At 35.6% G+C, this 11,954-nt stretch overlaps 2 protein-coding genes across 2 annotated transcripts in view; one reads left to right on the top strand and one right to left on the bottom strand.

Moving 5' to 3' along the window:
- LOC135692164 (uncharacterized) lies at positions 1 to 6,923 on the bottom strand. Its single transcript, XM_065210222.1, has 8 exons — positions 6,514 to 6,923; positions 6,062 to 6,227; positions 5,392 to 5,598; positions 4,679 to 4,919; positions 3,248 to 3,419; positions 2,884 to 3,043; positions 1,843 to 2,013; positions 1 to 933 (listed from the first exon to the last, which is right to left on the bottom strand). The coding sequence occupies exons 1-8, from the start codon at positions 6,921 to 6,923 to the stop codon at positions 631 to 633; spliced, it is 1,830 nt and encodes a 609-aa protein (XP_065066294.1). The 3' UTR covers positions 1 to 630.
- LOC135692166 (uncharacterized) overlaps positions 6,909 to 11,954 on the top strand; it is a 25,274-nt gene continuing 20,228 nt past the window's right edge. Inside the window, exons 1-3 of the mRNA XM_065210226.2 lie at positions 6,909 to 7,048; positions 9,397 to 9,428; positions 9,996 to 10,089. Of these exons, the coding sequence (XP_065066298.2) occupies positions 6,985 to 7,048; positions 9,397 to 9,428; positions 9,996 to 10,089 (190 nt within the window). The 5' untranslated portion in view covers positions 6,909 to 6,984. The remainder of the gene's footprint in view (positions 7,049 to 9,396; positions 9,429 to 9,995; positions 10,090 to 11,954) is intronic.

Raw genomic sequence — 11,954 nt, forward strand, 5'->3', positions numbered from 1 at the left:
TAATGGTAAGAGAATATCATAACATCATTATATTTATATACACATATGCAAAGCCCAATTTTAAAAATATGGATATACAGAGCCGAGAATAAGCGTTTACAAAGAATTCAGAGCCGAGCAAAGAATATACAGAGGCGAGAATAAGCGTATATTAGAAAGAATTCAATCAGAAACTGATACTGCTTTATTGGCATGGAAGTTAAAAAGAATTGGCACAGAAGTTTGTATGTGAAGCCGAACACTTTGCTGCCCCGGACATGTAGGGAATAAGGCCATCAGCCTCAAACGTAAATTACGATGGTTGGTTATTGACCTTACCTCTTTTTAATAAAAACACCACTATTAAATAAGAATTGTGTCATTAAGAATTATAAAACACCATTAACAATTGTGTCATTTTTTGTAATATCGATTATAGCCTAAATGTTCTGCGTGGATATATTCAGCAAGTAAAAAAATTACTGCTTTTATCCTAAAAAAGTATTATGGATAAAAGTGAGAAGTGATCATTTTTTAAGTACGTCAACAACGTGGATTTGCGTAATCAGCTGTAAGAGAGAAGTGAATGAAAAAGCCTTAATCTATATATCTTAACCAAAATCTCGCGTAAGAGATCCGATGATAAGTGTCTTAATAGCCAATGGCACATCCATCACCCCTTGGATCCGAACCAGCCCACAGAACAATTTGACCACTTTTGTCTTTCCTCTGTTGAATGATTTGTCCTTTCCCGAATAAACTACGATCATAGCCACAGACTGGCCCTGTGATCACATGTCCAAACTTCTCTAAATCCTCAATAACCTTTTCAGGAATGCCCTGTTCAATTGAAATTGACCCAACCGCGCTTCGGTGTCCAGTGCCAACACAAAATCGAGGCATGTCCAATGCTGTTTGAGGATCCATGCTGAAGTCAATCATATTGCACAAAACCTGTTGATGCAAAAACTGATAGTCAGTCATTAAAACACTTAGAAAACTTGGTAAGGCTAAAGCTTATCGCAAATTAGTATTGGTAAACAGCTCTTCCTAAAAGAAAAGTATGGCCCATTGTTTGAGTTGAAACAAGTGTTTTTTGAAGATGTTCATTTTTGCTTGATATTTAGATTTGATTTCAAGAAACATACAGTCATTGTGGCACTACACGGCCAAATAAAGAATAAGCCTCAATCAGAAATAAGGAGCCATCTTTTTTCATTCTTGAAGCTTGCCTCGCATCGGTACATCAGTCTCTTACCCACTAACAGCATGCGTGTCTGTAAAATGCTTTCGGAAGGGACTATGGCATTTATCCCAATCAAAGGCAATTTGAAAAAATGACTCACTTTACCCACAACACTCAATTTTTAAAGAAGAAGGCTCATTATTAGAACCAAACCAGAAAGCGATGTGTATTTCTAGTGTTATGCAATTTGTATGTTTCTATTATTCAAAATTTGTTGATAATTGTAACAAAACCATCAAGCATTCCAGAAATATCAGAATCTCAATTAGCTATCTCACTCAGAGTTTGTATGCCATGCTAAAAACTATGTAACTTTATACACATTCGGTAAAGCTGGACACATTCACTGTGAAATTCATTTAATTTATGCAAAATGAATTATGCAAAATGAATTAATTACCATGCATTTGACAAAACCAAATTCACGCATTAACTGAAAGATAATTCAGATTAGCTAGCTTTCTTAAAAACAATCATCAGATAGAGGGGGCAGTTTTTTAAATAAATTTTAAAGAGACACGATGTTTAGGTAGGCGCAGGCACAAGCGTTTGCAAACTCATCGTGCTGGAATGACTTTGAAGTTGTTTTCATTCCAAACGACAATTTGTGGCCTAACCTGGACATGTCCCTGTGGCTGCATGAAACCTCCCATCACTCCAAAGCAAGAGAATAACTCTTGTGTATCAGAGTAAGTTGCCATTCCAGGTATTATGGTGTGGTAACTTCGCTTGCCAGGCTCCAAACAGTTTGCGTGGTTTGGATCTAATGAAAAATTTGCGCCACGGTTCTTGAAAAGAAAGAAAGATACGTCACAGAGGGGTGGAATGCTAGTAATGCATTAATTTGCAGCCAAGAACAACTGTATACCTACAGGCTAGATCTAGAAAAATGGAATTTAACGAAAAAGTCTTGGATTTACACAATTTTCTTCTTTCTTGCCAACTGCCATACGATTTTACGAATCAGCTAACAAATGTGCGGACCAATTAAAAAATTTTCTCGATCAACTCAGAAAAAGGTGACAGAGAGGAGGAGACGTAGACCGGACGAGCCTACATCATAAAACCCCTACATCCTCTATCAGGTACGCCTTGTGAACACCTACAAGAAATAAACAGTTGTTTCCACTTCCAAATAACTATATTGCTAAATTTCAATATCTTATGGGTTCCACTGATAAACATATTTACGCGAGTACTGGGGTACAAAGAGATTAATTCAGCAACAGCAATTACGACTTGAGAAGATGGCAGCAAAAACCAAGATGATGTCAGCTTTAAAACATGGCTGTTTGAAACTATGTTAAGCGTAGGATGGCAAAATCTACTGCTGGCATCTCTAAAGCAAACATACTTAACTAAATCTTTACTAAGTTCTTATTTTCTAAATCTTTATTTAGAATTTTTAGTATCCACAAATGACCCATATTCTCCTTTACATAAGTTTACAAGAGGATTATCAGAGACAATTTATCAGAGAAAGATTCTTAAAAGAACTTTTGTAAGTAGTTGGTTACTACAAGAAGAAAATTATAAGATAAGCTGTACATTTCTAAAGTCATATTATTCTTGGAGTCAAATATTCCTCCATAAAGAATTAACACTGGCAACACGGTATCGAGCTGTTTACAGTGCAAAAACTGGTTACGAATACTGACCTGTAAAGCAAAACCGCAACCTTCTGGGACCAGTCCGGAACCGAAATTCATGAAGATGCTGTTAATGAATGAGCAAGCATTGCCATCTTCATCGACAACCGAAAAGTAAACAGTATCATTCCCAATGTTCGGGTCTCCGAAGTGGTAGTGCTTCACTGCTCTGCAAGGAACAGTAAAATACTGATAAATGGTAGTTTTTGTTTCAGAATCCCTGATGGGCCCCTGACGGAACTAACACGGTTGCAGAGTGGTCTTTCAACTCAACTGCTGAAGTAGCCAGAGTATAAGCCCGTACACAGAGTATAAGCCCGTATTCAGGGAAAAAACGAGTTATGAGTGGCACCAGAAACTATACAATACAAACCTCTGACTATGAATCAAAGCTCTTCTTTTTTCGGCATAATTTTTAGATAACAACTGTTTTGTGCATACTTTTGAAACTTCAGGGTCTGCAACATACTGAAGCCCATCGGCAAAGGCCAGTTGCAATGCCTCGATCAGCAAATGCAGATACTCTGCAGAATTGTGTTCCATTCCTGCAAAGTGTAAACCACCAAATAAATACAACTCTTTTATATTAGATGTACCATAGAGGTCCTGCAAAAAGTAGATCAAAAGCGGTGGCGGAACATTTGGGAAGGGTCTTGAGGTGACATCTCAATTTAGACGCGTGGCACATCTTTTGCAGCGCCAACGGGAAGGTTAGTGATCGAGATTCCAAAAGTTACCTTCGCCGGGCAATTTAGTTTGCCACCACCGTGACTGATCGTTGTTTTTGACTATTATTCGTTTTTGACTATTGACTATTATTTGACTAAGAAGAAAAGGTACAAAAAAGGAATCAACTTCTCAAAAGAAAATATACTCATTGGAAACTCATTCACTAATTGAAAAACATACTCATTGGAATGTTATTCATGGAAAGAAAGTAGAAAGTTCTACTCGTTCAGATTAACGAGCAAAAAACTTGAAAGGACCGAGAAGGAATTGAATTCTTCCACTCTACTAAGCTGGGGTTCGCAGAATTTAATGGGTATAGGATTAAAAATGCTAACGAACAACTATGATGAAATTAGTTGAGACGATAACAAAGGCGTTGAAGGTTGCAATGACAAAAACGATTACAGCAACAACAAGAAAAATGATGATAAAAACGACCCAAGATAACGACGACACGCAATGCACGACGACGAAAATCACGTGACGTCACAAAATTCATGTTATGATTTTCATAATGTTATGATGGCCACAGAACCTGAAAGAACACCCTAAAGTACCTACAAATTTGCTATATATCTTCAAATTTTGATGAGATATAGTTTACGAGAGACTTTGGATTTGTTCATGGATTACAGTTAACTTGGCTTCGTTCATGAAATTTTGAACTTGGAAAAAGCTTTTGCTCGTTTAGCCTTCAGTCATTTTGGAACATATTTAAGTGATTTTTCACATAAAGATGCATTCGCGATGGTCTTTCAGATAACGTGATATAAATTCAAAAGTTTTTGAAGAAAGATTCTTGTGATTTCATCGCTTAAGAATTCTATTCTAATAAAAGAAACTTAGTGCCACAACAATTCTCCCTTAACTTTTAATCTTTTTCCAGGGAAAGTTTCTCAGAGCTTGAAGGGTATTGTCAAGATGAAAGACATACTTTTCTGTGATCGGTATGGCAATGATGAATTAGACTGACTGTTGACTGAAGAAACATACATCAAAATAGGAGCCTGTAATGAAGAAATTTATGCATATAAAAGAGAACAGGTGCAAATAAAAACAAAAAGCTCATTCTGACCTCCTAAATCGAATCCTTCCAGGATATTCAATGCCATCAGAGCAACAATGCCTTGTCCATTTGGTGGTATTTCCCATACTTCGATGCCTCTATATGTTGTACTTATTGGGTCTTCAAATGTGTTGAAATGGCTATTCAAGTCTTCCAGTGTTAATAGTCCTCCATTTTCTTGAACTATATCAACAATGGCTTGAGCAACCCGTCCCTCATAGAACCCTTTTTTACCCTGGGTACCGATGTCCTGTTAAGAAAAAAATACTCATATACAAAGAACTGTGATGGAAGAAATAAAAACAGAGGGTTGCTAGCATGGGGTATAAGGAGTGCACCCCCCAATTCTTCATGAATTGGTCAGGTTGTCTTAGTTTGTCCACTAAATCTTTAGCTGGTCTGTAAGATCTTCTACCAGTTGGTCAAATAACACCTGCATCTTCCTTCATCGATGTATTCAGCAGTAAATTTTACTTGTGATTTCCGTCAACCCCCTGGTCTGAAATGTCAAGCTAGGCCACTGAATAGAGGAAAAATGTTTTTCAGTGCTTTATTTTAAAGCCCCCGATCATATAGAAGCCAACAAAATTTAATGAAGGTTTAAAATTATGATCAATCTAAAGGTTATGGACATTAAAATATTTCTTAATTGATTTCATTAAAAAAGGCTAGATTTTGAGTTAAAAAGACAATTTTAATCAAACTCAACATCAACAACATACTCTGAATGTCTCTGCTAAAGAAGGATTTTTGAAAATTTGTCCCACTGAAGGTGCTTTTCCATCTATGAGTAGATCAGGGTAGTAGGATTTACTCCATGACTTTAGTAAATCTTCACCAGACTTCCATGCATGGGCAGCTATAGGATGAACAGGGAACCCTTCCTCTGCCAAATCAACTGCAGGCTGCAATATCTTAGACAGTGTCAACTGTAAGAAAAAATATTTTTGATTTAAAATAAGTTCTGTTCTGTAAGGAAAAATAAATGTAATCCCATGCAAGACTGGCAGTTTGTTGCAGGCCTGTCTGCTTTAGATAAATGCATTCATTAAATAGCATTTCCAAAAATATCAACTCAATTTGAGTTTAGAATCAAATTAGATTTCCAAAACATTAGAACCTAGCTTGTTTGAAATAAGGTCTTTGTAAAAACTTTTTCCTAAAGACTGTTTTAAGATTCCAGCTCACTATAGAAAAGCAATTTATGCCATATACTCTATGTTTAAAATAAATGTTTAAAATGATTTGTATGTCTATGGATGACACATTGTCCAAAGCAATCATTGAGAAGGTATGTTAGCAATATCTAAAGGATTTACATTTTTAAGTCATCATCAAAGAGCATGAATAATCTTAGATTCTTAAAGAGAAAGGTATTTGCTTATGATATACTTTTCCATTCCCGAATTTCTCAACACAGCCAATCCATCCAGCAGCAGCACCAGGAACTGTGATGCAGTGCACAGAATCATGAGGTAAGGCATTCTGACCACTTGCTTTTGAGATGCCAAAATTCTTCCTCAAAAGATCTATAGAGAGGCGATGTGGTGACCTACCACTGAGAAGGAAAGGAAAAAACAAATGAAAACAAGGCATGCAAAAGGGGATGCAGGTGCTTAAGGGGCAGTACCATAAAAGAATTGCTAATTTAGCAGTTTACTAAGCAAATTGATTGAATGGAAGCAAAGAATATTTTGCTCTTTTCTCAGCTCTCACACTCAACGAAATTGAAAATATGGGATCTTGGAGAGTGCAGTAGTCTTGCGGTCAGGGTCAGGGGGATGCAGTGCTTGATGTCGTGACCTAACTTTACCGGGCTATGAGAAAAAAATAAAGAAATTAACCTTGAATTCATAGCTTTAACCTTTTTGGATTCTGCATGATAAAACAAACAGAAACAGTCACCCCCGATGCCAGTGCTCCCTGGCTCAACAACATTCAATGCTGCAGCAACCGCCACTGCTGCATCGGCGGCATTTCCGCCAGCCTTAAGAATCCGTAGTCCGATTTCACTGGCTAAACTTTGGCTTGATGCAGCCACGCCATGTGTGCATATGACTGGAGATCTTCTGGATATGTAATGCAGACCGGGCGTAGGTTCTTCTCTTATATTACTGCTCCGTCTGGCTGCCATATTTGTTTTCCATCCGCCCTCGATTGCACTGTGACGCTGCGATCTGTTCAAGCTACGAAGGAGATGGCCTAACTTCTGGCTTTGCTTTGCTATGAAGGGTGCATGGTTCGCGAAGAACATAATTTTATAGCCACTGTCCTTGCAGATCAGCTTTACTCGGCTGCTCAATTCATTTGCCACTATGGGGCGAAGATCTACCTTCACCACCAAGAGTGGGAAGTATATGAATCCCACTGACCGTGCACGTTAGTATTAATAAACAATACTTTTTGCCGCCATGTTATTATGCCAGTACCTAGTGCTGTTCATTCAGATATTTTTGCTCAATAAAGATTCCAGCAAAAAATGGCTTGCCAATAAAGCCGGTACACAAATTTTCAAACAAATAATGGCTCATGCTCTAGGTGTACTGGTTACTTAGGCCTATGTATGGAAAGATTTGTAGTGAATCATGGAAGTCTACATTTTGTTCTGTGGGAACAAGTCTAGCGCATTTTGCCTGTTCTTAAGCTTACGCCCATAAAACTAGAATTCTCACACATAACATACATACATACATACATTATTAATTTTTTATAGCAGGTCGGAAGTAGTCAGCATAAAGCTGATGTGGACCTGCTTAAACTAAACCAAGGACAAAAAATTTAAAGTTACAATTTGTTAAAACGTAATAATGTAATAATTTGTAAAAACGTAAAAAAATAATAATGTTGAAAATTCCACATTCTATAACATTCTACAATAAAGTTTTGGCTTCTTCAGTTTTGATTAGCTTTTTCCAAATCCTAGCAAAAATCATCTTTCATAATAATAAGGCCTAGCTACAGAAAAGAAAATGACTAGATAACAGCAAGATAAAATAAGGAACTTTATTTTATCTTGATAACAGCAAATCTCTACAGGTTCCAGACTGGAAATTTTGTTGCATGCCTGCAATATATTGACTGCACCAATGAGGTGTAGAATACTCTAGAGCGATAACTCTATAGGGAGGCAGTGAAGCCTACCGATTTCTACATTGCACGGCAAAAAGTGACTCACAGTGTATGATGTTCTGTTGCATCTCACTAGTTATTTGTGTGTTTCTTTTGAGGGTAAGCCAGATTGAAATCTTTGAAAGAGGCACGGGGGATCTGTTTCATGAAAGTTACGCATTTGCAAATAGCACAGATAAAAATTTTGTGTGGCTGAGACTAATTACCATGAAAATACAGTGTGAACTTTTGGGTATAAATTTTTTGAAAAAAACATTAGTAACATCATCAGTGGTGAGAAAAACAATATTTTTTTTAGTTGTAAATCCTTTACATCATGTATAATGCTTCCAGAACTCTTAACATTTCCACATGTCTTACTTTATTGATTTGATTTTTGATTTGATTTAATTTAATTCAAATTCTACTACATTTCTAAAAGCTATTTAGTTACATAAATTATAAACAAATCAACTAAAGAATGCAACAACAACAATAACATTATTTAAATGACAATATTTAAAAGACAAAATGAAGCAGAATTCTGAGTAGGTTAACTAATGAGATGAAGGCCCCCCTTCATCTATAGCAAAGATAAACATTTACAAACCAGCCCCATGTGTACACAAGCGAAAAGTAATGACGATCTGTAACTCTGAGGGTCATCAAATTCAAATTTCATTAAAAGCGTCAATTATTAAGTACATACACGATAAGTTTAACAGTTAAAGAAGAATCCTGTGCAGCTGGATGAATCATTTTAACAGAAATTGCTCGGCTGCAATCACAGCTGATAAGTCAAAAATTCTAATCTGAGGTGTAAGAATTGACAGAGTGATAAGAAAAGGAGGCATTTTGGTAAAGATTTGCTTTTTTGTGAAGTGCATCTTGATACCACATGATCACACTAGCATGTTGTAGCAATCTCCAGTGAGAAAAAGTCTTACAAAATTTGCCATGAAGTACTTCACAGGAAAAAGTTCCTGTGAATGTTTTTGTTGACCTTGCTACATTGGAATGTAAAATTTGGAAGCAATATGGATTATGATTGGATGCCGAAGGATTTCGCAATCAAAAATAAAAAAAGTTAAACTCATTTTAACTTTTTTTCTCAGAAAATTCTTCTCAAAAATTCCCAGCAAAAGTTAACTGCGCATGTCCAAGATATATTTCACACGAACTTTTTCACATTTTGCTGTTTTTTTTCACTGGAGATTGGGCTTGATGTCATTTGAGTGATTTTGTACCTGATTACAGGAACAAGGGTGCATCCATTTTTCTTTGCTTTTAGCTGGTAAGAACATCATGTTAATGATGATCAAAAACACCTTATCTCAAGTTACTTGCCGTGAAGAGAAATATTCGAAACAATCCTATATTTGACTGTTATCTTCTTCCTTCTTTTTTCTCATTCTTCAATAACTGAAAAAATTGCCTCACATGCTTTGAGTATTTTATCAAATTGCTGCAGAGTTGTCCTTTGAATTACCATGGTGTTAAGCTGTGAGCAGTGTTAGGCAAAATATACTTTAGGATATGATTTCCTTATTTTCTAAGTTTTGCAGTATTAAAGGCTTTTTGAATTATGTTTTTCAAATATACCATGTTTCATTCTGTAGGAAAGGAAGCCAGAAAAAAGGAGCTAAAGAAGGTGAATTTGCAGTTTTCCTAACTTTGATTCTTCTCGATAGATCTTAAAAAAACGTCTTCATCACCCAATTCATAAGGATTTAACCTTGGCTAGGTGTATAACTTTTTTAGAATTATTTGAAAGCTGTTTGATTTTGTCACTCCAAAATTGTTCAGCTCACTCAGAGTTTTAAATTTCAGCACAGCCTTTCAGTCTTTTTTCAATGCTAAACAACATTTTATTTTCAGTATCTTGTCCTGAAGCTTGTCACATACAGATTTTGCCAATGTTGGTATGTTTAAGTCCAATTCCATGGAATAATGAAAGCATGTATCTTCACAGATAAAAGAAAGAGTAAAATTTCCTGTGAAAAAGTAGTTTGGAATTTGTGATATTGAAATTCTCTAATATGCAATGAAAATTGTGTTGTTGAATACAAACAAGAGATACATAAATATAAAGCAACTTTAGATGGCGTCACAGTTTCTATGAACTGGATGCTTTGCATTTACAATGGAAAGGATTTTAATACAGGAGTTTATTACAAATCATGTTTCATGAGTTTAACAATCCCTCTCTTTCCATTAGAACAAAAAACAGAGAAAGATGGTGAGAGAAACAGTATTGAAAATGAAAGATCCAAAACAAATTTTGGAGGAAATATTCAAGATAGATTTGTTAGGTAAGTGAAAAATAAACATTGTATGAATGCGTTGAGTGCAAGCAGTATTGTGAGCATTTTTTAGACTGTACCAAATGAGCAGATTGGACATCAGAAAAAATCTATTTTTAGTCATCAATTGACAATTTTCTGTCTTTATTCATAAAATTTTACATTTTGAATGAATACCAAGTAGGAGATGAGCTGTTACAATTATTCTGTGAAAATTATATACATGTATTTTGCTTCAAATTTATTTCACATCATGAGCACTACTTGAACAACTGCTATGCTTAGTATGAAAAAGATTTCGCTTTTCAAATGGAATAATTCTTTCCAAACCCAAGGTGCTCTTATTATAAACACCTATTATAAAAAACAAGGTTTAAATAAATCATTTTGCCAAGTTCCAGGTATAAATTTTTCTTAGATGTCTGATTATGGGCCAAAATTGATTTATTATGAGATTAAGCAATTTTTAGATTTTAATAAACAGTAATTTTCAATGGTGATGAGCTCCTTTTAACGAATTTGGGGTAAATTGTAAGTGCTTTGGCACATTTGGAACAAAACCATGCTCTATCAATTAAAAAGATGCACTCCCTGATTAAAAAGATGCACTCCCAAAGTTGGAAGTATTACTACCCTGATCAAATGAAAGAATTTCTGTTTGAAATGGAATATTTCATTCGCAAGTGCTCCTAATTGAATAATTGTGTATTTAAACAATAATATGGAGCTAAATCTACCAGTCTGTCAATTATTTAAAAGATGTGCTTGCACGTAGGCGCAAAATAAATCATTGAATATTTCTTCCCACTGGTTGATGGATTATTTTCATCCGGACAAGCTCCTAATGTAGTAGGAAGAAATGAGACGAAATAGAACTCCAATATATAGTAATCTTCACCATAACAAAAGAAGGCCTAACTTACAGCACGTGTAAACTCAGATAGAATCTAGCTATAATCTATGCGGATATTTAATACGATTGTTCAAATGGGGTAACACTAACTTTGAAGGCTTTTTACGAGTTAACGGAACATCGTTTTATGATGGAACCAAAACGTTTTATGGTAGATTTTATAATTCTTGGTCTTTAAATTTATTCTACAAAGTTTGTTAAAACACGATTTCTAATTTTTTGACAGCCAATCAAAAGGCGATAGTGTCCAAACAGTGATTTGGTACAGTCTAAAAAATGCTCATTAATCTATTACGACCCTGCGAGAATAAACCAAACGTATTGCTTTTTTTCTTAAGCACGGAAAGCTACTTTTCTGATTCCTGATTTCTACTCTTGGTCTAAAGGTGTTGAAACAGAACGCCTGGAGTAGCCATAAGCAACATGTGGATACAACATGTTGTTTTGCAACAAATCTGCCTTCTTTGCCTCCTTCAAGTGTTATTTTGTGCAGAGATCATCCGCATATGGACATAATCTGACTGCAAATTTCATCACGTTTGTGCGGGAAGGTGAACATTTGGAAGCAACAATAAAGTCATAATGACAGATGTATTGCAGCTGTTGGTGACACTGCAAATTTTCAGCCTTCCCTTTGTTTGCATTTTTTATTAAAATGCTGAATAACGAGTCCGATGCTTCAGTTTACATGAAAACATTGACCTTAAGCTGTTTCAGGCTCTAAGAAATTCGTTCTTGTTGCTATTAATTACTTTCTGTAGAATCGCTCAATCACACATTGACTAGAATTGTCTTCCTGAAATGTCATTAAACGGTACCAATCAATCTGGAGTTGTGTTTAACTGTCATGGGTTGCAGTTTCTCGAGTTCAAGATATCCACAGCTTACTTTTATACCTTAGTGTTTGCATCAGTCATTAATTCCTTAATCGGTGTTGCTTCTACCGTGTCGAATTCGTTGG

The sequence above is a fragment of the Rhopilema esculentum genome, chromosome 13, assembly GCF_057945365.1.
Source record: "Rhopilema esculentum isolate cy_ngs chromosome 13, ASM5794536v1, whole genome shotgun sequence".
NCBI classification, from domain to species: Eukaryota; Metazoa; Cnidaria; class Scyphozoa; order Rhizostomeae; family Rhizostomatidae; genus Rhopilema; species Rhopilema esculentum.